This window comes from Mytilus galloprovincialis, chromosome 14 (assembly GCF_965363235.1).
Source record: "Mytilus galloprovincialis chromosome 14, xbMytGall1.hap1.1, whole genome shotgun sequence".
NCBI classification, from domain to species: Eukaryota; Metazoa; Mollusca; class Bivalvia; order Mytilida; family Mytilidae; genus Mytilus; species Mytilus galloprovincialis.
The window spans coordinates 2,303,384-2,330,008 of NC_134851.1; the positions used below are offsets into that span (position 1 = coordinate 2,303,384).

The 26,625-nt window shown below is 32.2% G+C and overlaps 2 protein-coding genes across 3 annotated transcripts in view; one reads left to right on the forward strand and one right to left on the reverse strand.

Annotated features, from left to right (window-relative positions):
• The window catches only part of LOC143059680 (solute carrier family 2, facilitated glucose transporter member 3-like), a 33,769-nt gene extending 28,480 nt beyond the window's left edge, over positions 1 to 5,289 (forward strand). The window contains exon 16 of the mRNA XM_076233221.1: positions 62 to 5,289. Coding sequence (XP_076089336.1) covers positions 62 to 295 — 234 coding nt within the window. The 3' untranslated portion in view covers positions 296 to 5,289. The remainder of the gene's footprint in view (positions 1 to 61) is intronic.
• Positions 5,277 to 25,404, reverse strand: LOC143059681 (monocarboxylate transporter 12-like). Of its 2 annotated transcripts, none has more exons than XM_076233224.1 (6): positions 25,306 to 25,404; positions 17,409 to 17,625; positions 12,335 to 12,478; positions 10,323 to 11,204; positions 8,496 to 8,621; positions 5,277 to 7,298 (listed from the first exon to the last, which is right to left on the reverse strand). In XM_076233224.1, the coding sequence occupies exons 2-6, from the start codon at positions 17,611 to 17,613 to the stop codon at positions 7,135 to 7,137; spliced, it is 1,521 nt and encodes a 506-aa protein (XP_076089339.1). In that variant the 5' UTR covers positions 17,614 to 17,625; positions 25,306 to 25,404; the 3' UTR covers positions 5,277 to 7,134. The 2 variants fall into 2 exon arrangements, with proteins under 2 accessions (XP_076089339.1, XP_076089338.1); XM_076233223.1 differs by lacking the exon at positions 25,306 to 25,404 and adding an exon at positions 21,646 to 21,885.
• Positions 25,405 to 26,625: the final 1,221 nt, after the last annotated feature.

Below are 26,625 nucleotides of genomic sequence, written 5' to 3' on the forward strand. Positions count from 1 at the left end.
AGGCCGATTTGTATCCTATGCATCTTATATATTACCAATCATTAGTTGTGTTTAATTTCAGATGTCAATGGAGAGTTACGTTTACTTTATGTTTAGTGCCATTACTTTTGTCTTATGTGGTATAATGTATATGATTCTGCCAGAAACTAAAGACTTTGCAGCAACAGATATTGAGAATTCTAAGGAATACAAATGTCTGCTAAAGTGGCTTTGTCAAAATAAGGATGAAACAACAGATAATCAAAGTAGTAGCAGTGCTACAGAAGGAGATATATTACTGGAAAATCCCACCTAAAAGAGAGACTTTATTGGACAGCAGCAAACTAAGATGAGGCACATGCAGAACCCTTAAGGTGGCTTGGGCCTATTTGAAGTTTCTATCAGAAGTGCCATATTTTTTGTTATTTTAATCCTTAAAGAGAGTTAATCAAATTGGTCGAAAGAATAGGGGGTCCCAGGCCATTTAAGCTTAAAATATTACTTTTAAAGAGGTATGTAAAGGGACTTTTTCAATTAAATGATAGGGAAAATAGAGATGTTAGCATATTTTTATCAGAATATCAAAAAAAAAGTTCTATGACACTTAGTTCAAAACTGTCATATTAAAAGCTGAAATATTGCTTCAAAGAATGAGCAAATAAAAAACATAGGTCACTGACAAGGCAAAAAAATATTTAGCCTTTAACCCAAAATTTTGGCGGAAAAATGGTGAAATTTGGTGAAATGTCATTTAGAGTTTTTCACAGATACACATAATAACGATAATAATTTGTTATTGACAAAAGTACAATAATTTAACATTTTTAATCAATCAAACTATTAAAAAAAATAATAGTGAATTTACAACACAAACTTTTCGTGTGCATTGTTATTCAGGCGTGAAATTATGCGCAGTCAAATATTTCCGAGCCACATTAACAGGTATTTTTTTATTGATGCCAATGATATTGTTGTAGTTTTAAAATATCATGTTTTTATAGGGCATTGCAATGATTATTACTCACTTATTTACAGCAGTTTTTATGCGTATTTACTTGCTTTTATATATATTGTTTATTTATTGTTTTCTTTTTATTCTATATTGGCAAAATTATTAACCATGTTTATAATCATTATAAGCAAAACCATTAACCATATTTAAACTCCTTATTAGCATATCTTTGACCATAGCTATAATCATTATTGGCAAAACCATTGACCATGTTTGTAAACATTATTGGCAAAACCATTGACCATGTTTGTAAACATTATTGGCAAAACCATTGACCATGTTTGTAAACATTATTGGCAAATCCATTGACCATGTTTGTAAACATTATTGGCAAATCCATAGACCATGTTTATTAACATTATTTGCAAACTCTTTGACCATGTTTATTATTATTATTTGCAAAATCATTAACTATTTTCATAATCATTATTTTCAAAATTATTGACCATGGTTAAAATAATATTGCAAATCATTGACTATGGTCATAATCATTATTTTCCAAATCTTTGACCATGTTTATTATCATTTTTTGCAAAAGTATTGATTATGGTTTAAATTATTATTTGCAAAATCATTGACTATGTTCAAAATTATTATTTGCAAAATCTTTCACCATTTTTATAATCAATGTTTTTAAAATCATTGACCATGTTTAAAATCCTTATTAGCAAATCTGTGACCATGTTTATAATACATGTAGTTATTTGCATAATTATTGACCATGGTAATGATAATTATTTTCGAAATCATTGACCATGGTTTAAATCATTATTTCAATAGCAACTATCAGATGTAATTTGCTTCCATTATTTTATCCTAATGTGATCACCAAACGTTTTATCAATTAAAGGAATCACATATATTTATATATTTATATTGACAGTATACTTGGAAGGTTTTCCCAATATTGTTTAAGAAATCTAAGGTGGACTGAAGTCAGTGTTTGATTCTGATAATCATTAGTCTTCCTTTTTAATACTGTTATATTTTTATTGATATGTAGGGAAATTTAATTTGGGGATATTTGATTTAGTTGCTATGTCAAAACGTACACACAAGCCTATAAATCAGTTGTTTTAAATTCATATTCATGTTCTACCAATATCAATGAAATCCATAAAAAATAAATATTGTCCCACTAGTTATGATGATTTCAAAGAAAATTGATGTAAATATTTATGATGTCTCTAAATGTAAATATTGATTATATTTTATAAGTGTTTACCTGAACTGCTAAATGACTATATTTAAAATGAGAGGCAAAACATAACAACAGTGATGTTTAAACTCATAATTGTCAGGTGCAGATACACAATTTTGAGAAAAGGGGTGGCTCTGACAAGCAAGTCCTCGTTGTTGTAAGAACTAGGTATTTTAGTGATAACATTGTTAACATCTATGCTTTTTTTGAGAATGACATCATTAGATATAGGTTTTTGTCTTGCACTGACGGAGTCAAAAAGCAAGACATAGGTATGCTGTTTCCGGCGTCGGCGACGGTGTCAACAATGTATTAGTTTGTGATTAGGTCAGTTCATGAGTAACCACAAGTGGTAGGTCAATAACATTTGGTATGCAGTTGTGTAAGCATCAGCATATCTCATTTCCATGGAGATAATTTGGCTCCGCCCCATTAAATGTGGTCTATTGACTTTGAATTTTTTTCTAAATTATCATGTATTAGTTTGTGATTAGGTCAATTCAAGGGGAACCATTAGTAGTAGGCTAGTGTTAATTGGTATTCAGTTGTATAAGCATTGGCACATCTCATTTCCATGGAGAATATTTTGCCTCACCCCTCAGTCACAATCTAATGACTTTGAAACTTATCTTAGTTTACATGTATTAGTTTGTCATGTTTGTGATAAGATCAATTTAAGATGAACTGCTAATGTTAAGTCAATGATATTTGGTTTGAAAATTTATTGGCATTTGCAAGTATTGTTTCCATGAAGAATATATAGTCCCACTCCCTCTTATTGACTTTGAAAGTTTCTATAGTTTACTAGTTAATGTTTGTATTAAGATGTGGGAAAGACTTATAAGTCAATGGTCATGATGGTTTTTGGTATGCAGTTGTATGAGCATTGGCACATCTCATTTACATGGGGATCGTTTAGCCATGTAACTCAGTCATGGTTCATTGACTTTGAATATTTTCATAACTTGTGTAAGATGTTAAAAGTATTGCTATTTTGATTTCAACATTTGCATAATCAAAATTACACAAAAGCGAGACATATCTCTGTGATAACAGTTTATTAATGTTAGTTATAACTTTTGAAAACCAGTATACTACTGTAAAGTAGTTATTTTCTAAAAAAAAATCATTCATAGTAAATCTCTACAACAAAATGTACAAGTCATGAACGTAAACCTATGTAAGTAATCAGAATAATTTGTTTTCATCATTAGATATAGACTTTTAATGTTGGTTATATGAATTTCTACCTATGTTATCTCATTTGAAAAAAAAAAATCAAATGACTTTTAGATTTGTACAAGTCTTTTAAGCATGGGAAGGATAATAGATACAAGATTTAAAACCCTTATTTTAATGCTGGTATTAATAGTATTAGATTTAGTCATCACTGCTTTATAAAATCATGAAGTGGTTGTGTACTACACATAATTGTTACATAATTATATTGTTATCAGTCAAGTTATTTCAATTGTATAGTTTAATATGCAAGATATTTTAAATCAAATTTATATAAATTTTGACATATCTTTTTCTTCTTTTTCAAAATTAAAAGTGATTATTTCTCGTATGTTATATATTCATCATGGGCTTTTATAATTTGTTGTAAGTACTTGTATATGTGAATTGATATTATGTTACATATCATACACTAGCCGCATAATAATAATAATCATTACCATGAAATGGTGGGATACCAGTAATCATTGATTTACTTAACCATAGAATAGTGAGTACCATTTATCATTGATCAAACTAACCATGAAATGGTGGGTTAACAGTTAAAATTGATTTAACTAACCATAAAATGGGGGAATGCTAGTTATCAAGATGCATTGTACCACTTTTCCCAGAAATGGAAGGTATATAAGTTTACATTTACTCTGACTTGACTGAGGAACCAATTATCATTGATATTTTATGTATGGGTACTAATGGAAGAATACTATGTATTGTAGATTTATGACCAAGTTATAAAATGTTTGGGAATTAGTTTTCATTGAGTCCAAATATTGGTATAATTGGATAGGTACCAGTTCGTGGTTATGGTTTTAACTTGACAAAGGTATGATTGGGCAACAGTTACTGATTTGTAAAGTATAAGTATTGTTTGATTTGTATAAGTTTTCATTGGTGCACTTAACCATGAAATGATTGGATGCCATTTTGAAAGTATGAATATAATCAAATTATTTATTTCAAATGCCAAGGCTTCTGAAGTGCAATGTTTACAATTTAAACCATATCTAGTATAACTATCTGGCATGTACTAAATGGACCAACTCAAATATTTAAATTCATTCATGGTAAATAACACTATAAGGTCTCAGCATGAATATGGATGTCACCCTGACCACTTAGTAAATCCTTGTTAATAACTTCTACCTGACCACTTAGTTAGTCCTTGTTAATAACTTCTACCTGACCACTTAGTTAGTCCTTGTTAATAACTTCTACCTGACCACTTAGTCCTTGTTAATAACTTCTACCGGACCACTTAGTTAATCCTTGTTAATAAGTTCTAACTGTTACTGTAGACTACTAATGATTGTCGCTTATCATCAGTTTCTAACACTGAGGTTGTTTCCTATGAAGGTATTAAATAATGATATACTATGTAGCATCTTAATAAATGACTTATATTTTAATCAACAGCATCTATTTTACTATTAGACTAATTGAAACAGAGAGTGCAAAGCCTTGAAAAAAAACCCAGTTAGGCGACATTATTTAGAAATTGGTTTTATAGTAATAATTTCAAACCGTTATGAATTTTCTTTAACAAAATAACTTTTATGAGGAATCTTTTCTGTACTGAAAGTAGCTATTTCATTGTATAAGTGTGGTATATTTAAAGACACATTATATCCACTTCAATTTATGATCTGCTTGCACGTGCATGAAAAAACCTGAATGGATTATTTGCATAATTTAATGATGTTGTTTGTATTTCATTTATTGAAAAAATGTAATTTTTGTTTAAGTTGTATAAATCAGAACCAGTCATTTGCTGGTGTGTTAATTATGTGATATAATCAGAAAAAGTGATAGTATTCAATTATATATATACAATAAATAAAAATGTTGATTTAATGTTTATGTTTATTTTATTATGACTAAACAATGCACAGGAATATCAAGCTGTCAAGATAATAAAACTGACAACGCCATAGTTAAAAAAGGAAAATACCAAAAGGCAAACAATAGTAAACAATATACATAATTTAAAAACAGAAGACAGAAACCAACCAAAAATATTTTCAAGATAGAATGAGCAGCTCCTGCTTTGAATGTGACACCCGTCGACTTTCTCGTATAAAAAAACATTGTTCACCTATATCAGGATTAGAAACAACGCAATATATTATTGCTATTTTACGTTTGCCTTATCTAATTAGACATCACCAAATTCGTATAACATTGATCATATAAATTTTATAATCCTGAAACCCGAAAGATTTTGAAATATTGAATTTTTACAATTCTTACATGGTTACAACTTGTATCGATCATGATAGTTAACCATTAGGTTTCCAGTCAAATACCATAGTTCGTAATGGAATTATCATCCTGTTCGGTTTTCATATAGTAAAGAAAACAAGTAAGGTAAAACTGTCATCTTGAATGAGAAACAATTCGTGAATTGTTGGAGTTTTCGAACAATTTCTGCAGCCAACACATACTATGAATCACTTGTTACAATGAATTCCAACAGTTTTGTGTTATAACCTGATACTATTATACCAGTACCATTGACGGAAGTCTTTGCCAGATTTCAATGTTGAAACATAATATGAATCTACAGAATGATTTTGGCACTATTAAACAAGATAAACGCGACCTTTTCTCATTTTAACAAATTGGTGATGATTGCTTTCAACCAGACATACATTTAGGGTAATCATTGTCCGTTTCATTCTTCACGCTTAACCTCAAGTCCTACAGCCATGGTTAAAAAAATGCTTTCTTCATGCTTATTTATAATTCTTCCCTACAAGCCAACAGAAATCTACCAACATTTTCAAAAAATTGAGCTTTGGGCTGGTGGACTCAAAAGTTTATCGGGATGATTGGCGTTTAGTAAGCTAATTATCTCATTTCGTTGGATAACTATTAATTAAGTGATTTAAATTTTAAAGAAACTGTCGACATCTTTCGTAACACCAAATGAGAACAACTGTTAATATTTTTTCTACAATAAAATTTTGACGTTGTCATATCGCTCCATCGCCTGACGTCGATACCAAAGTTATATAAGATATTCCACTAAGTTATTCGAATGATGTCCCTGCGTTTACGTTTAATTATTTCTGAGGTACCAGAATACGTTATTTTTCGACACGCGTGTCTTAGTATAAATTGTTTGAAGCTCGTTCCGTCTATTTATACCGTCGAGAGGGCTTATTTGCTTTGGACTACTTAAAGTTTTCTGTTTGTCCTGATGATGTAGATATTCGTCCATCTGTTTGTGCAGCATGTCTATGAATTACTTATTATTTAGATTGTTCGTGGTCCGGCAGATGTTTCTTATTGCTTCAATGACATTGAACAATATAAAAATAGAAAGATGCGGTATGTTTGCATAATACAGTTTGTTGATATGCTGTTTTGTGTCAGATTTGCGTTTTATTTTTCGATATTGTCATTTGAGTCACTTACAATCGCTCATTCAGAGTGTTGTTCACGTATTCGAAATCCTAAGTGGATAATTCGAACGCTAGGACAGAATGAGTTTGTACCTTCTCACCTGCAGTGGGTGAAATGTAAAAAATTGCTAAATACGTCATAAATCAACTTTACTTCGAAATTTTAGTGTTTTTAAGATCATTATCATGAATATGGAACATTTAAAAATAACAGCATTCCTGTTAATTCTATCAAAATATTGAATATACAATTCCTTGATTCCATATTATGTTTGCAAACTCTTTTATATTTATTTTCAAACATTTCCTTCGTTTAAAACATCAGCTGTGTCTCTTGATTTCTTCTGCTTATTTAAATTGAGAGCATATCCAATAAACAACAATATTGATGACAAACACAAAATGATCCCATCTGAATAAAAAGTAATGGCGTAACTTCCGGTTTCATCGAAAAGCCATCCTGAAAAGAAACAAAAAGTAAACATTTCAATTACAATATTAATCGTCATATATATTTTTAATTATCATGGAAAATCTGATTCATTGATAGAAGGGATACAAATAAACTGTTCCATATCTATGTGATATGTTGAAATTTTTTGTACTTTTTTTCATTTGGACCTTTATTTGCAAAGTAAGGTCAAAATTTATAGAATGTTCTTTGAAATTCACGCGCTTGGAAATACAGCTCCCTATGGACATCATATTTGTCTTAATTTGCCAAAATAAAATAACCAAAGAAACAGCAATTTAATATATAATACTCACTTATAAATATAAGTACATATTACATACATGTACAAAATTTAACATAAATACGTAAAATTAAATAGAGATAAATTCAATAAATAATACATAATTTCCGACAAAACATGTATGTTATTTTTTTTTTATCTTGTCAATTATTTCTGTATCAATGCAAAAGTAGCAAAATCAAAAGAAATACGGTCGTTGACAATAGACTGATTTATCTACAATATTTTTTTTTAAGCTCTAGTTTTCCCAGATTCGAGACTGACTGATTTTAGTTTGCCTAACGTCTACTGCCACATATTTCGTGAATAGTCTGCATGAGATCGAACGAATAGATAGGTTTCACAGAGTGGGTCGACAGGGTATAGACGTAGGTTATTTTGGACTGCTATTGTGAGAAAAGAGATGCTGACATGTTAATTTGGACTACGGTGGAGTGTCTTATTTGCAATCACACTAAGTGGGTCCTACTAAAAAGCGCACGGGTAAAGAAAAGGCGCCAAGGGAAGAAAAACAAATATTATCATTTTATCCTCCATGGCGTTGTTTTTTCTTCCCCGGGCGCCTTTTCTTATCCTCGGGCGCTCCCAGGCGCTTTTTAGTAGAACCGCACTACGTCGTCTTATTTTCATATGTTGCCTTGTAACAGCTTCATGTGTCCATGTTTCTTTAATGAGCATATAATGGCATTCTTCTCTACACGACGCAACGGATGTCAATACGTATTCGTGCCACATATTCGTGATTTTGAATTTGTGCATTCTATAAGGCAACAAAAAAAGTCCTTGGTACCATAAGAGGTAATTTGAACAAAACAACAACAATCATCTTAAAAATGTGTGTGAATTTGTATGTATTTTTCGAGAATTTTTACGAAAATGTAATATAAAAAGCTTTTACTCACCTGCAGCCGGTGTTCCAATTAATAGGAAAAGACCTTTGAATAGCAACATGTTACCAAAGGAACTTGTCAGATTATCTATTCCAACAAAATGAACTAAAACAATGGCGTTTAAACATATGTATACACCTACAATTATAAAGATACATGTCATTCCTTTGGAATTCATTGTCGGGATTTGATAAAAATTGAGTCAAGTGTACTATTGAATTTGTGTTGTACTAATTTATAGAGATTTCCATTTAGTTTATGACATGTCTTTCTCCTGAAACAATAAAATGGTATAATCTCAATCTCAATTAAATCAAAGCAGGTAAGAGCAACCGTTTGAAGTTAGTGGAATGTGCTTCAACATTGTTTCCACTAGGAAGCCTTGTTAAAATATTTGAATTGATATTTTCATCTCCTGTAATCAGTTGTGGGTATAACTCCAAGCATGACAAATAGTTATCAAAGGTATTAGGATTATAATTTAGTACGACAGACGCGTGTTTCGTCTTCATAAGACTTATTAGGGACAAAGACAGAAGTTTCGGGATTTTCTCGAAAAACGTCAATGAATGAACTCTTTCCAAACACCAAATGACCACTAGGTCGCAGTAGGTTCTTTAACAATGAGAACATTTCATAACACAAAAAACTTAACAGCCGCATGTATGTACGAAACAATAAACAAAAAATTAAAAAATAACCAAATACATGTATATATATATATATATACAGCAACAAACGACATACATTACATTGTCAGGTTAAAAAATTAATTTACGTCAAAAACATATATTTCCAAGCTTTAGTTCGAATATATTGTTTATAATTCAAAAATCCCTTTACCATGTTTAGGGTAAATTAGCAAAAACTATCAAAAATCGATTATGCTTGAATTTTGGCAAGGTTTCTTCGGCCTTTATATAATTTGATTGGAAATAGGACAGAGAACTATCGCTTACGATGCGACCAAATGCCCATATTGTCATTAAGAAAAACGATTTTGAGGCTGTTTTAGTTAAATATAAAATGCAATAAAAACAATTGAAGGGTTTTTCCATTTATTTTACCATTTGACCTTTAAAGTCTTATGTAGAAGAAATACGCGTCTGGCGTATTAAATTATGAATCTGGTACCTTTAATAACTATAAGATTTTCGTAATGTTCTATTGTATTGTTATTTTGTTTATTTAGGTGTCCTGAATGTTCTTCCAATATATATTGTAGTCATTAGCTTGTCATGTCATGTTGTCATTTTAGTGTTATATTTAACATTGCCATAAAAGCGGGAGGTTCGGCTAGCCACAAAACCAGGTTCATCCCACCATTTTTTCTTAAAATGTCCTGAACCAAGACAGGAATTGGCACTTGTTATCTTATAGTTCGTTTCTGTGCATGTTGTTATCTTATAGTTCGTTTATGTGCATGTTGTTATCTTATAGTTCGTTTCTGTGCATGTTGTTATCTTATAGTTCGTTTCTGTGCATGTTGCATTGCTATTTGTTTTGTTGCACTTATTAAAGTGTTTCTGATGTTTCGTTGTTTTCCTCTAGTATTTGATGTGTTTCGCTCAGTTTTGGTTTGTAACCCGGATTTTTTTCTCTCAATCAATTTATGACTTTCAATAGCGGTATGTTACTGTTGCCTTTATTTAAAGGTTGTGTTTATACACATTGAATACTAAAGTAATAGTATATTTTGAATTCACTTTTTCTTCGGTATTGAGTTGGTCAAAGTGTTTTGCTTGTTTTTTAAATAAAATAGACTGCTATGTATATTCATTTTTTGTGTACAAAGTTTTTTGGTAAAACAGATGAATATCTTTTCAAGAATTTACTTACCTGAGGATGCACCAAATAGAACACTATAACACACAAGGTAGGCGTGACTATCGTTGAAAGGTGAAACAAAAGTTGATATTCCACAAAGTAGTATACTAATTCCATATATTATAGATGGGTTTGCAAATTGTCGAGATGCAATCCACCCAAATACTAATCGTGAAACAGTGTTAGCCATGCCAGCTACTGATAGTAGAAAAGATGCGTCTGTTTTCGATATACCCACTTCGTATGCTCGATCAGGGATATAGATATAAGGTATTCCTGAACCTAATGATCCGAAACAACTACTTATCACGAAAAATATATACACTACATCTAAACACATGGCACATCCGAATACTGTATATAACTTCTTAAAATGATCAATATTTACATATATCTTTCTTTTTGTACTGTTGATTGTTTTTGGACTTGAAATGGACGATATGCTTGTGTTTAAATCCAAGTCTTTGTTTGTATGTGTATCCATATCGGACTGAGATCTAGTTACATTAGGATCACACAAATCTGAACTTTTCTGGTAAAGATAACTGTCACTTTTCCCTACAATTAACGAAGATTTTTCTTCGGAGGAACCTTGAGCATGTATTACCTCCCTTTTGTTAATGTCTAAGCTCTCTGTCTCTTCATGTATCATTTTCAAATTAATAGGTCTGAAAAATAACCCACCAACTACACAATTTAACATTATACCAGCGGCAATTAGAACAGCTCCTCTCCACGTGTATAATTCAATTAAGTATTCAGTTAATGGCGCCAAAACAAAGGTGCCAATGCCTGTTCCACATAAAGCGATGCCCATGGCAAAAGCTCTCTTCTTTTCAAAGTATTGTCCAACACATGATATTGCTGCGACGTACATAAAGGCAGCACCAATTCCTTCAAATATTGAGAATATCATTGAACATCGATTAAACTTTTGAAATAAAACAAGACAAATTTATATCTGACATTGTTTTTCGAAAAACTAAGGATTTTTTTATCCCAGGAATAGATTACCTTTGTTAGCTGTATTTGGCACAACTTTTTGGAATTTTGGGTCCTCAATGCTCTTCAACTATTTTGGCTTTATAACTATTTTGATCTGAGCGTCACTGAGGAGTCTTATGTAGAAGAGACATGCGTCTGGCGTATTAAACTATAATTCTTGTACCTTTGATAACTATTATATAAAGAGAAAAATTGAAAAGTATCATGTCTCTAACAGTATAGTTATTGTTGTCAGACTGTGATTGGTTTGTTGTTTATATTTGCAATGGTGAGTAACATTGGCATTAATTATACATGCAATAATGGTTAAAGCATAGAGTATTCGTTTGAAAATATACGTATGTTCGTGTTATGGATAATGTATATCGTCAATTGCAGAGGCGGATTTAGAGGGGGGCCCAGGGGGCCCGGGCCCCCCCTTTTTGGGAAAAAATTTGGTTGCTTATATAGGGAATCACTGAAGCGTGACTGGAGCGGGCCCCCTCTTAGGTCAGTCAGTGGGCCCCTACTTATGAAAATTTCTGGATCCGCCACTGAATTGATATTTACTATGGGGCATTAACTGTGTCCTTCTGATTGGATACACAAAGGCCAAACTAAAATTCACTAGTTTGGATAGACATTTTCAAAAATGCCTGCAACTGACAAATTTCTGTACACATTTCTCTCTCACTCATACAAAATTAACTTTCGTTTCACTAGTTAAAATCTTGAATCATAAATTTTCTAAGTTTTAATATATAGATTTTTCTAAAAACTCATGTTATCGACTCATAAACTTCCTTTTTAGTAAGGTAAAATAAGCATATTATGGTCAATGACTTAGTTCTTGGTGTATCAACCAATCTGTTACCTTGATGGTAATGAAAAACGTAAACAATCGACCCAATTTCTACGTTTTGTGTTATTTTTTCTCTCATAAAACCCCACTTTTATAAGTGTAAACCGTAAAAACTAAAACAAAAAAGTTTAGCATAAAGCGTGAAGCTATAACCAAATTATATACATATTTAACTCACCTGGAATTACACCAAATGTAACACACAACCAGTATATATTAGGAGCAAAGGCACTTGCAGCAAAACCAGCGGATGATATAATACCACCAACAACGGTGACAACTCTAGGTCCAAATCGATTGGTCAATACGCTTGCTATCGGACCTGTAATCATACAAATTAAATAAACAATCGGGTTGAGTTCAATATCGCAAGCTATTTGACAGGGGTCACACGAGAGCAAGATCTGCCTACTATTCCAGAGCTATAGAGATTTATCACTTCATTTGGCAGATTTCGTGTTGCTCCGTCTTTAGGTTTCTGTGTAGTGTTTTTTCAACTTACGTTTGTTTACGATTTTTGTTTAGTTCTGCAATGCTACTCTTCCTTTCATTGCTGTCAAGATGCACTACCGTATAGCGGGTTATTTTCGTGGGGTGTAAATTTTCGCTTATTTTCGAGGAAAGAACAAAATCGCCAAAATAAATTCCGCCAAATTATAAAATGTACATACAAAGGTATTTATAAAGGTTTTGAATCCGCCAAAAGAATAACCGCCAAAATATTTCGTATACAATGTACCTCATTGAATGAAAATCGCGAAATTGTACACCCTCGAAAATAACCAGCTATACGGTATATATTTCAATCTGTTTTCCTACCGAAGGTCGGTGGTTCTATCCGAGCACTGTGGCTTCCTCCACCAATAAAAAGCGACCAATCGAAAATAGCACAATAGTGCTGAAATTGACGCTAAACGTCAATCAATTAATCAATTGATCGTCGCCTCTTTTTTTGTTACCTAAAAATATCAATGACGCTCGATATAACGGGTTAATGGAGCAAACAATAATATTTCTCTACTTGTAACTCGAGATCTGTAGAAATGACTGAACGGTAAAATAATACCTAAAGCCAACATACACAGAACTTTATTTGAGCATTAAACCCATAGAGCCAGAAGAGATCAATCAAAATCTACCCCTTTTAACGTCGTCTTGTAAGTAGCACCATTGGTTAATACCGCAGTCCCACTAGGCCACGATCGCACTACGATCTGTGAAAAAAAGCAAATTTTGATGATCGTAGTACGATCGTGTAGATCGCAGTGAGGTCGTATCACGGTCGTGGTGAGGTCTTCGAGATCGTGATGAGCGTTGCCAACTTTGAACATGTTCAAAACAATCGTGGCGCAGTTGTGGCGAAATCAGGTCGCAGTAAAAGCGTAGTGAGAGCGCAGTAAGGTCGTAGTAAGATCGCAAAGGTCGCTGTACCATCGTAGCGAGATCATAGCGAAAGCGTGATTCTATTCGGAGAGACTGCGCTACGATTTCACAGCGATGTTATTACGACCTCACTACGACCATCACGTTCTCACCGCGACCCAACTACGATTCCACTACCACTATACCACGTTTACATCACGCTGTTCAAGACCATAGTACGATTCTAGCACGCCCTTGCCGTCCTCCTTATGCTCTTCTTACGACCTGAATACGTTCATACTACAACCATTAATCTCATTGTCATTTTCACATAAAATATATTAAATCTCTCCAGGTTAAGTTTGTCTGTATGTAATTATACTTCTTGTCCATTTTCTCTATCGGCTTAAAAATGCTTTTCGTTTTTATATAGATTAGACCGTTGGTTTTCCCGTTTGAATGATTAAACACTAGTAATTTTGGGGAACTTTATAGCATGCTGTTCGGTGTGAGCCAAGGCTCAGTATTCAAGGCTGTACCTTGGCCTATAATGGTTTACTTTTATAAATTGTTACTTGTATGGATAGTTGTCTCATTGGCACTCATATCACACCTTCCTATAGCTATTGACACATTTGTGTCATCTCTGCTATCGTTCACTAAAATATCGTCATTTAAGCTATAAGGACCAGCGATAGGTTGTAATTCAGGATGGATTGGTCGGTCCGACATCTCTGCTTGATCCTGATTCGTTACTATCAGAGCTCCCTCTGCCTCTACATCAACCCCTACCACCACGCCCACGTGTTCTAGTAGATTTTGGTGGCATGACAGTATTGTTTCCGCTAAATTTACGTATTAATCAGAAAAAGAAGGAATGGAACTGTATTGAAATGGAACACGATGTTGACGTTTTTGCTTAAGAACGTACGTAGTAAGATCGTGGTATGAACGTAGTATAATCGTGGTAAGAACGTGCTATAATCGCAGTAGAAGCGTGGTAAGATCGTGTTGCAATCGGATAACTCGTGGTATGGTCGTAGTGAGAACGTGATGAGTGTAGAAAGATCTTGATAAGCGTAGTGGGGTCACAGAATAAGCGCGGTGAGAACGTGGCATAATCGTAGCGGGATTGTTGTAGAAGCGTAATGAGGACGTAGTAGCATCGTCATGATCGTGAAAGCAACAGAAATTTACATTTTCATGTCGCTCATACCGCGATCTCACCACGATCTGAATTTATTTTAGATCGCGGTGAGCGTGGTGCGATCGTCGTCTAGTGGGACTGGGACTTTAAGAGCATGCGTAGTAGTATAATTATCTAATTTATTTAATTTCAGCTAGGATTTGTTTTGTTTACAAGAGAGACAATTGATACAAAATGGAGATTGAAACTTATAATTTGTAATTTAAATGTGTTTTTAAATCGTACCAATACCGATATACCACTACAAAGCGGATGCTTTAAAAAATGTGGATCGAATTGCTTACCAGTATGGCATTTAAGAAACTGATGACCTTGATGTGTTTCTTCTTTTGTTGTATCAACCTTGTCTCATAGCTTGTAGCTATAATAGATTCATAAACTATCGGTATAATAAATCATCAAAATCTACCTTGACCAAAACTTTAAACTGAAGCGGGACAGACGGACGAATAAACGAACGGACAAACGGACGAAGAACGGACGCACAGATAGAAAGGCATAAGCCCCTAAGGAGGGCATAGCAAGTTTTAATGTTGATATTTTTTTCTTGCAATTTCGATGTATTAATCTTAACATAGTCGATTAACTTCCATAATTAACGTTAGATAAGAAATATTTGAAGTAAATAAGGGACGACTTTAAAAATAATTGATCAACGAAAATGAATAATATCATTGTACATCGCAGATACCAATTTTACGGTAGTTAAGTAATAAATTACCGACTTCATTCAACAGAGATAAGTTTCGACAATGAAGGTCATAAATGTATTTAAACGAAACAACAACAAGTAATATAACTTTCATACACTTCATATGATCTCATTGCCAATCATACCACTTCTCCATACTTTTGTATTGAATTGCATAATTATATAATAAAATACTAGTATGTTTTTCCAAATTATATATGCACTGAGGTGAGATTTTGTAGTGCATGTTAGACTTCATCAACCAAATCGTTGTTCCTTTGCTTTGAAATTCATCAATTACGTGAAGAGATTTTGTTCCCATTTATGATGAACTGGAATGGGGGGTCATATATTTGAATTCTGTATTCTTTATTTATCTAAACATTTATTTCTCTATGTATTTTAATACTTATCCCCTTTTTATATACATTGTATTTCAGTACCCCATTATTCTCAATCCTTTTGTTTGCCTATTTTTCTCTATTCTGTACACTTTGGTCTTTATTTTTTATTATGTAAACCCCAAACGATATGACAGGATGTATTGATCTTGTATTGAAACGATATAAATGATATTTAAAATGCTTACACCACTAATACCACTGTCCCAGGTTAGGTGGAGGGTTTAATACCGCCACATTTTTTTATGTATGTGCCTGTCCCAAGTCAGGAGCCTGTAATTCAGTGGTTGTCGTTTGTTTCTGTGTTACATTCATTTTTTAAAATAAATAAGGCCGTTAGTTTTCTTGTTTGAATTGTTTTACATTGTCATTTCGGGGCCCGGTTTTATAGCTGACTATGCGGTATGGACTTTGCTCAATCTTAAAGCCCGTACGGAAACCTATTATAGTTGTTAATTTCTGTGTCATTTTGGTCTCTTGTGGAGAGTTGTCTCATTGGCAATCATACCACATCTTCTTTTTTATATATTTATATGCAATCTAGCATAAAAATTTGAAAAGATTTTTAAGTGGAGCAGCGTGTAATGTACATGTTCAGTGACACATATTAGATGTTTATCAATATGCCCAATTTCTCTAATTGTGTACACGGTAAAAAGGGTGTTAAGATCATAAAAATAATTCTAAGCACATATGTCAGCACTTATTTTACATGCTTTGGTCCAAACGTGTCTCAATTCAATGTGTTTGGATTGTGATAAGAATCGTGTTAAGCTTAGAAATAAGTTTTTTTTAATCCTAAACACTTTCATCATACAATTTAAAAGTGTTTAATTCAAGACATGTTGATGTGCCTACTGAAGATTGTGTTTAGAAATTGAACACAACCCTAAACATCTCTTAACTAAACATGTAATGCAGGTGGTTTATTTCCTAGTACAAGACTTTAACAGTACATATGCACTTGATAAACTATAAATGAACATAAAACAGATTAGAAAAAAAAATAACGGTCGTTAAAAATGATATAATAGAAACAAAGATAAGTGTTTTCTTTGCACTAAACAAAGGTTATTTAGTTTTGGGTGTAATTTCTTTTGATTTACATGTGTAATTACACAAGTATACAGTATGTATTTGTTTGGTCTCGAATCAGCATATTTTACTTATTGCTTACCATCGAATATTTTGATAGATTGCCGTTTAATGTACAGTGACAAATATTACATGTATATCAGTATATCTAAATTTTATATCAATGTATATATGCAAAGTTATATTTATGAATTATTATAATTAAATACATATTGAATTATAATCGTTAACAATGATATAATAAAACATAGATCAAGTTTATCTATGCACTAAACAAACTTATTATAGTTCTTTTGAATTCAAGGTGTAATTTCAAAAGTAAACAGTATATTTGTTTTGTCTCGGATCAGCATATTGTTCAGATTTTGTGTCCATCGCTTTTTTGTTGTTGTTGTTAAAATAACCTAATATATAAATGTATGTATTTATTTATTCATATTTTTTTGGAAAAGGGGGGAGGCGGGTAGTACAGGTACAGTTATCTATTTATAAATACCTGCAAACAGATACATCCCATTCAATAACGAACCAATCAATGCAGTCGTTCCCTTGTCACTTCCAAAATAGTCCAGGAATTCAATGTAAAAAACTCCGAACGCATACACAAACCCATCCATAATCAGATGTACTAGAAAACAACCAAGCACCACAGCCCAGCCCCAACCGCCGTCCGGGGAGACCTGTGGTGTCTGAGTTCCCATATTTCAATGATCCTGAAATTGTAGTACAAAATATATAGCCACGTGTGTTTAAAGTACTATATAAATGAAATATAGCCTGCACACGGATGTAATGTGTCAGTGTCCCATATTTTTGTGATCTAAAATTGAAATATCAAAAGTATAACCACGTGTGTTTAAAGTCCTACATGAAATATAGCCTACACATGGATAATGTGTCCTCATTAAATGACATAAATGTCCTAACACGACTTGGTTATAGTGTATTCCTTATACTGTCAAATGTCACCACCTTTATCACCGTTATCTGTGACATGGATTCGAATCTTTGAAGCCGAAATAAAAATGAACGACGGTAGTTAAAGTATTTAATAGTTACTATATATCAAATATTGCATGTACATATCAATTCTAAATCAACAAAAAGATACATCTTCAGAAGTCATGTATTATCTGTATTCTATATATGATATGATTTTCATATTACAGCCGATTTCATTGAGTGTGTAGCTAAAGATAATATCTTTGGTTAGCTTACTTGCCAGCTGAACCGGGAAGATATTATCAGATTAGGTAAAGTACCATCCTTTAATAATATCCTACTGATATCCAATCCATTCGTCTGTAGGACTAGGCTACTTCGAAATGAGGGTAGTATACCTTACCTAATAATGTCAATGAAATCGGCTGCAAGAATCGTAGGCTTAAAGTTTAGATGAACTGTTTGTACCGAAATGAAAATGAAACAGATAAATAAAATAAATAAATGCATGGGTTGTTTAAAAAAAACTTAATGAAAATTATTTACTTTGAGGCTTCAAAAGTCCAATTAATTCGGAAATATGTTTTTAAAATGCAATGGATGTTTTAAATAGACCTAAAATGGTAGATGTTTTGTGATGTTATTTTTTTTTTTTTTTTCGATTTAGTAATTAAACAAAATCTTGCTTCAAAAAACTTTTTTTGTATGATCACAAAATATCAACCCACTCATTCCCACATAAATACATTTTAATATACCGGTATCACACAGCGTGCTCCACGCTTTGCATGTTAAAGAGTCAACACTTTGAGTATATAGAATTGTAAATAAGTATATAGAATTATAGATTATCGTTGATCATCTCAACGAGATTGATTTTCTCGCTTGAGCCGGGACGGCGAAAGCGAGACAAGCAATCGAGTTGAGATGACCAATGATAATCTGTCTATCGTTATTTTACCTATGACGACGAGTCAATTTCATTAGCAACGCCACGTGCCTCCTTAGTTTCTAGAGATAATTTTCTATCTCAAGCGAGTAGCATGATATGAAAAATTATCACAAATAAAGATCAAAGGGAAAATGTACAAAATAGCGATAATCATAAATAATTATGAAATCATTTGAATGTTGCCAAAATTGAACTATTGTGTGAAATAGCTTTCCATATTATCGGCATCCTGTCAAATAGTTCATAAAAAGTAATAATTGTTTTGCATTAGAAAAAAAAGTTGCACTCGTGCTTTAACTTTTGTTTTTACCACACAAATCTGTTTTGACTAAACATTCTACTTCTGAACCAGTGGATTTCGCTTACTTATGATTCGACGAAAGGTTTTTATTTTGTATTCAAAGGAATGGTAGACAAAGAAATTATTTATTAGCTTTAAAAAAAAATAATCCGTGCTATACCCAAACTTGTAATTTTGATAAAATAGGCCCTAGATCTCTAGCCTACGTTTGCACCTAGTGCGGACAAAAGTATTCCCGCAGATTTGTATCTATAAACTGTTCGGTAAGGGTTGGGTAAGGTATCCGACTTCAACTTTGGACCTACTTATGTACTTTAGAAAAATAAACTAAGCCGAGCATCACCCTTGACTTTTCTCCTATAGACCTCAGCTACCAGCTTCCCTTTACACCTAGTACGAACAAAAGTGTTCCATAGAATTTTTTAATTAAATTTTCGGGAAGGATATGGGGTTAGGTGTCCCACCCGAACTCCTGACCTACTGTAAAAACAAAAACTAAGCCGAACAACAACCTAGATGTGTTTCTCCATTAGACCTCAGATACATAGCTTCCCATTGCACATAGTGCGGACGGAAGTATTCCCGTAGAAATTTGATTCATTTAGCACCGTAGTTCAATTCATCCAATTTCTGCAGTTTTAGACCCTGACATTATCTGAGTGTGTATATGAAGTGATACATTTTAGACAGTTTCAAATGAGGAGGTAATTTCTCTTTAATATTGAACAATGAGAGATATCTTATATGTTGTGAATGCATTTCGTTATGACTTTAACTTTATCTGTATAGTAAATTCTTACCTGAGCGATGTATTGTGTATACATACTTTGTGTAAATGTGCTTATTGATTTTGTAATCATTTTGTATTCATAATCAATAACGTGCTGTTTTAGTGTTTTTATTGCCTCATTTATATTTTGTCAAGATTCAGGATTCAAGATTAAATATTTCATTAAAGTCAAACCAGACCACTTGTATAAAATAACACATTTTAATAGATATATTATAAAAGAAATCGTAACTATATCAAATTTAGCAGTCATGAGAGACTATTATATATAGAATATTACATTGATACAAGATCTGTGGATTATCGGATTTATCCAATCGAGATAGTTAAATTATCAATTTTAAAGTCCGAGCCTCGGCGAAGACTTTAAAATTTATAATTTAACTATCGAGATTGGATTAATCTGATAATCCACTTGTTACTATGTAATAATCTGTTTCTCTAATGATTAAAAGATAAATTTCCTTTTTTCTAAACCAAAATCCCCTTCGAGTGCCTTCCACTTTTCACGAAGTTGTCAATTTCATTAACACCTGTTAGAACATTTTGATCATTTCAAGGAGCTGAGAAAGGTTATGACCCTTTGACTCAGCCAATCATCTTCTGAGATCACCGGCAACCACACGTTGATTAAATTTTTTTTATACAATGGGTTCGGAAAGGGATATTTTTCCAAAGAATTAGAGAAAATATTTTACATCATTTTACACTATACAAAATATTTTGAAGATATAAATTACATCAACGGCTATATCTTAAAAAAAAATACAATCAATTATTAATAAATAAATTTGGTGTATTTGCTGTTTTCTGATTGGTTAAAATTATTAGTTTTATTTTCAATGTTGTCAATTTTGATGGCGACACGCCCACTCTGACGTTGTGTATTCATACGCCAACATGTGTGTACGTTGTTATTGTTAATATAAATAATATAAAAAGTTCTGTAAGCCTTGTTTTTGATAGAAATTTATTTATAATGAATGGCAATAATTTATTTTGATTTTATTGAACCATAAAACTAATTTTTGACTCTTCACATTTTACATAATCCGCTTCGCGGATTATTCAATGTGAAGAGTCAAAAATTAGTTTTATGGTTCAATAAATTCAAAATAGATAATAGCCATTCATTAATTGCCCTCAGTATTGCTCTTTTGTATTTTACTTCAAATAGTTGTTTGGTTTATCATTCTAAATTCATACTGACTCTTGAGGGCCCATCAATTTGGAAAAAAAGTATTATTTATTGCATATTCTATGCTGTTATATGCATTGTGTTATTGTCTAGAACCAAAGCCATGCTTTAAGAAAAACCAGCATATTAAGGGGAAGAAACTCTTATATTTTGTTAAAGGATCTTAAATGTTAGATCTTGTTAAATACAAAGGCGGAACAAGCCCCCCTCCCCTTTTCTGTTGGACAAAAATTGGTTGATTACTTATATTGAACAATGACTGGAGCCCCCCCCCCCCCCCCCCCCCCCCCCCCCCCCCCCCCCCGTCTTTTGGCCCTTAATAACAAGTTATGGATCCACCTCTTAAAAACTTAATCAAAACAAACTTGTATAAAAAAAAATCTCAGATTTTAACTTACAAAACAAATAAACAAAATAGATGTTTGCAGTGGCGTATCCAGGGGGTTGTTCCGGGAGTTTCGAACCCCTCCCCCTTTTTGTTTGACAATTAATGATTTTAAATGGGAACTTCCGGTCTAATATACGTCTAGATTATGCTTAGATTTCTTACCTCATGTACCTTCTCCACTGAACTATCCAATACTGTTATAACTGTGTGAATTCTGTAAATTAAGTTGTTTATTTCATAGTCATTTCCTGAGATGTACATGTAATATGTATTACTTTCTTCAAATATGCTATAGATTTTACCGTGTGTTTATGAATAAGTCTGTTTACTTTTTATTGTCGCATTTGTATTTTATCAGGATCCGGGTTTCAAGATTAAATATCTTATGGAAGTCTAAATACATGTATGATATAAAGCATTCGAATACATATATTAAACATAGCGTCTATACAACTAGCAGTTACAGATCATGACCTTTTAAAATACAAAAACTTGTACAAGTTCCAATTCGTTAAGAATTATGAGAGACTATTATAATATATTACACTATTTTAAAACTTAGCATATTTTTATGATTTAAATATATTAAAAATATAATCAAGAAATTCTTTCACTAGACATTATTCTTATGTATTTGTATGAATTTTGTTCATTGTTCTAAATACGTGGAGCCTGTTCGCTGTAAGTTTTCATATCATACTACTAGCTTGAGATGGAAAATAATCGCTAGAAACTAAGGCGGCACGTGCACGTGACGTTGCTAATGAAGTTGGCATGAATTTGACAACGTCGTCATAGGTAAAATAGCGACAAACAGATTGCTTTTCGAGTTGAGATGATCAACGATAATCTATAAATATTGTGGTATTGCTTTAGATAAATCCGACATTTGTTAAATGATAAATATTATTAAAAACTTTAATTGAAACAAAAACAAACTGTATGAAAAACTTAGGCAGCAACTATTTGATTAACTCGGGAGGGTGATATGGATTATGATGGAAAAATAGTTGGTTTCTAGTTTTTGGAGAAAAATATAATTTGTTGAACCTGAGAAAAAAATGTTTGTTTCACCCTCAGCTGCTTCTATATGTAATTCTAAAATTGTTTTCGATAGTTGCAAAATTAACACAAAGAAATTAGAACCACTACATAATGTATCATGCTTTTCAACAACACACATATGATCAAATCACTTACTTGGTGCACCTGTAGCAACAAGTGAATGTGTGAATTTAGTACAACACGTTGTAGACGGTATGTAAAAGGTTATAATGTACTAATGTGTACAGTTTTGTGTTATAATGTACTAATGTGTACAGTTTTGTGTTATAATGTACTAATGTGTACAGTTTTGTGTTGCTAAAGTATGACGAATAAAGGCAACAGTAGTATACCTCTGTTCAAAACTCTGGACAAAAAACAAAATCGGGGTAACAAACTAAAACTGAGGGAAACGCGTTAAATATAAGAGGAGAACAACGAACGACACAACATTAAAATGTAACACACACAGAAACAGACTACGCATTAGACAAAATCCGATGAGAATAACAAATATACGGAAGCGTATTAGGGACATAGAAAAAATAAAATTGGCAGTGAACTTTTTTTTCTAAGTCGATATTTTGACTTTTCAAATCTCGAAATTTTGACTTTAACTTGAAATTTTGACTTTTCAAATCCCGAAATTTGACTTAAACTTGAAATTTTGACTTTCTAAAATATTGAAATTTCGACTTTTCAAAAAGTCGAAATTTTGACTTTTTTAAACTCGAAATTTCAACATATAAAAATTCATAATTTCCACTTTAAACTCGAAATTTTGACTTTTTTAAAACTCGAAATGTCGACCTATCTTTAAACTCGAAATTTCGACTTATCTAAAACTCGAAATTTCAACTTATTCTAAACTCAAAATTTTGACTTTTTTAAAACTCGAAATTTCGACTTATTCTAAACTCGAAATTTCAACTTATTTTAAACTCAAAATTTCGACTTAATTAAAACTCGAAATTTCGACTTATTTTAAACTCGAAATTTCAACTGATTTTAAACTCAAAATTTCGACTTTTTTAAAACTCGAAATTTCGACTTATTTTAAATTCGAAATTTCAACTTATTTTTAATAAACACAAAATTTCGATTTTTTTTTAAATCGAAATTTCGACTTTGATTTCAAAATTTCGACTGTTGAAATCTCGAAATTTTTACTTTTTCTAAGTACTCTTAAAACTTTGATGTTAGTATTCAAACAGTTATTACAAATTTAGAAGGAGTAGACATGGATGCAAATTATTAAAGCGTCATTTACTTATTTTGGCAATTTATATTCAGAAACTGGTTTTGTTCTTAAGATATGGATTAGCATTTAATATTAAAGAAACCATTCGTAAAGAACATGCATGTTGACAGAATTCCCCCCTCCCCCCCCCCCCCCCCCCACCGCATATTCCATGTTTTAGTTTCCACGACACTGTCATAGGATCGTCAGACCTGAGGACATTTAGCATCACAGTTGCAAAGGCCTGTTTGGTATACCAATAGCAAGTCACTGACTTTGCCTTGTTTAAACAATGGTAAATCAAGTAGCCCAAAATGCCATGCATATTCAGAACGACCAATGAGCTGCCCCAGTTTTCTAGTTTTGGAAGTTTGCATTCTTATAACACAACTATTAACCCTTGATTTTATATATTAGACTGTTGAATAAAAGTATGTCGTAATATAGGTGTGTCGGAATAGCGGGGTTACTTGATACACATATCTGAAGTCCAGACTTGAAATATGTATTTGAACGTGAAACATATTTTATTTATTCTTTGGCAAGAACAAGATTTTCTATCTAAAATAACCTCTTTAAAATGTTTTAGTTTATTAAAATATGCTTATGAATCTTTTGTGGATAGTTGTCTCATTGGCAATCATACCACATCTTCTTTTTTATATTATGAAGTTTATGATGTAAATGACTCTCCGCCTCGTTGATATAAATGACTGTGAATGTGGTAATCGCAAACGTATAAATACTGAGGAAAAGTCGAAATTTTAAGTTTTAAAAAAGTCGAAATTTTGAGTTAAAAAGAAGTCGAAATTTCGAGTTTAGAAAAAGTCGAAATTTCGAGTTTAAAAAAAGTCGAAATTTAGACTTTAAAAGAAGTCGAAATTTTGAGTTTAAAAGAAGTCAAAATTTCGAGTTTAGAAAAAGTCGAAATTTCAAGTTTTAAAAAAGGTCGAAATTTCAAGATTTTAGAAAGTCAAAATTTCAAGATAAGAAAAGTTAAAATTTCGAGTTGAAGTCGAAATTTTGAGATTTGAAATGTCAAAATATCGACTTTGAAAAAAAAGTTCACTGCCAATTTTATTTTTTCTATGTCCCTAATACGCTTCCGTACAAATATAACATCAAAACCAAATACATGAATTTGGGATAGAAAAGTACCGTGACACGTCTTATAGTAATGTGAATTCACACTCAAATATAGGAGAAAACAAACGACACAACGGATGCGAACACAACGTTAAAATGTAACACACTACGAAACGAGCTATAATATAACAATGGCCATATTCCTGACTTGGTACAGGACATTTTTAAAGAAAAAAATGGTGGGTTGAACCTTGTTTTGTGGCATGCTAAACCTCGCACTTTAATGGCAATGTTAAATATAACATTAAAATGACAATATAATAGTACAGGACTACAATACAAATAAATAGGAGAACATATTAGACAACGGAACACATGAATAATAGCTAACAAAAGGCATCAAATTTAAAAGTCAATACGCCAGAAACGCGACTCGTCCACACAAGACTCACCAGTGACGCCAAGATATATGGTTTTCTGCTTGGGATAAGAATATCCTTATTATTTAGAACAATTCATGCTATTGCAAACAGTAAATTTTATCAAATGAATATAAAAGATATACATGATACATTTCTTTACCACAACACATGAATATAATAGAAAAGACGTCAACACATTTGACAAAATCCGATGAGATTTACAATTATAACATCAAACTAAACACATGAATTTGGAATAGATTAGAACCGTAACACGTCTTATAGTAATGCGAATTCACACTCAGCAAAACCGTCACAATCGGGAATAAGTCACGTTCGGTAATTAAAAGATTAGACGACGTAATGACACACCACAATCTACCATGTGGTAAAAATGTCCTTAGCTACAGTCTATAGAAGAAGCGATCCGATAAAACCTTTTCTTATATCAACGAGCGATATTGTCTTATATCAATGAGTTGCATTGTGGGAAATTTCAGACGAATGTTAGCATCTGTACGAAGAAAGGCAGCTTTCTAGGTATAAAGTAAATAAATGACTCTTTTCTTAAAACAGGGTGACATTTAAGACGACATACGTCTGCTGTATAATTTCCATGAATTATTTTATGTAATAACAAGCAAGGTGTATTTAAACGAGAAAATTGAATTGTTGAATAAAGGCATCATAAATGCACGATTTATCATTTGTAGATGCACACATTCAATAAATATCACGTAGGAAATTCAATGGAATGCAATTGAGATGAATTCAATTATTTGCTAAGCCAAAATCACCTATAAGTCAAAGATACTGCTATATTTTATTATATCAATGCGATGTTTGTCTTATATCATAGCGATGTTTTTTTTAATATCAAAAATTTATGAATGCGATACTTTTCTAATATAACTGCTATAGTTTTCTAATATAAAATGAATACGATGACACGTCACAATGCATGTCAAGAAAACCGCAAACATAATTCACAAACTTAGTTCATGACTGGCTTAATGTTTGAGGATCAATAACACTAAAATATCGTATCTGTAACAAAATTAACGCTTACATGAACTTATCATTTCGAAAATGTTGCTTGACCCTATTGATAGTTGAAAGTGTTAATAACCTGTTCAGTCTACTGTTTTCAATCACATTGTTTAACCGACTTATTTTATTTGAAGTGATGATGCAATGGCGGAATTTAAATGCGGTTGTAAATAGTCTACCGACCTATTAGATTCTAATATAGGTCCAGTGGTGGATCCAAGGGATGGGGGTTCCGGGGGTTGGAAACTCCCTTTTTTGGCCGATCAATGCATTTGAATAGGGACATATGGTTGGACCCCC

Bases quoted from the DNA above. Each gene is read 5' to 3' on its own strand.
- LOC143059681 (XM_076233224.1), bottom strand. From the start codon at position 17,613: ATGGGAACTCAGACACCACAGGTCTCCCCGGACGGCGGTTGGGGCTGG. The intron at 11,205-12,334 runs GTGAGTTAAATA...CAATATTTGAAG, and splicing joins TACATTTGGTGTAATTCCAG to GAATTGGTGCTGCCTTTATG. The intron at 8,622-10,322 runs GTAAGTAAATTC...TTATAATTGTAG, and splicing joins TCTATTTGGTGCATCCTCAG to GTGTATACATATGTTTAAAC.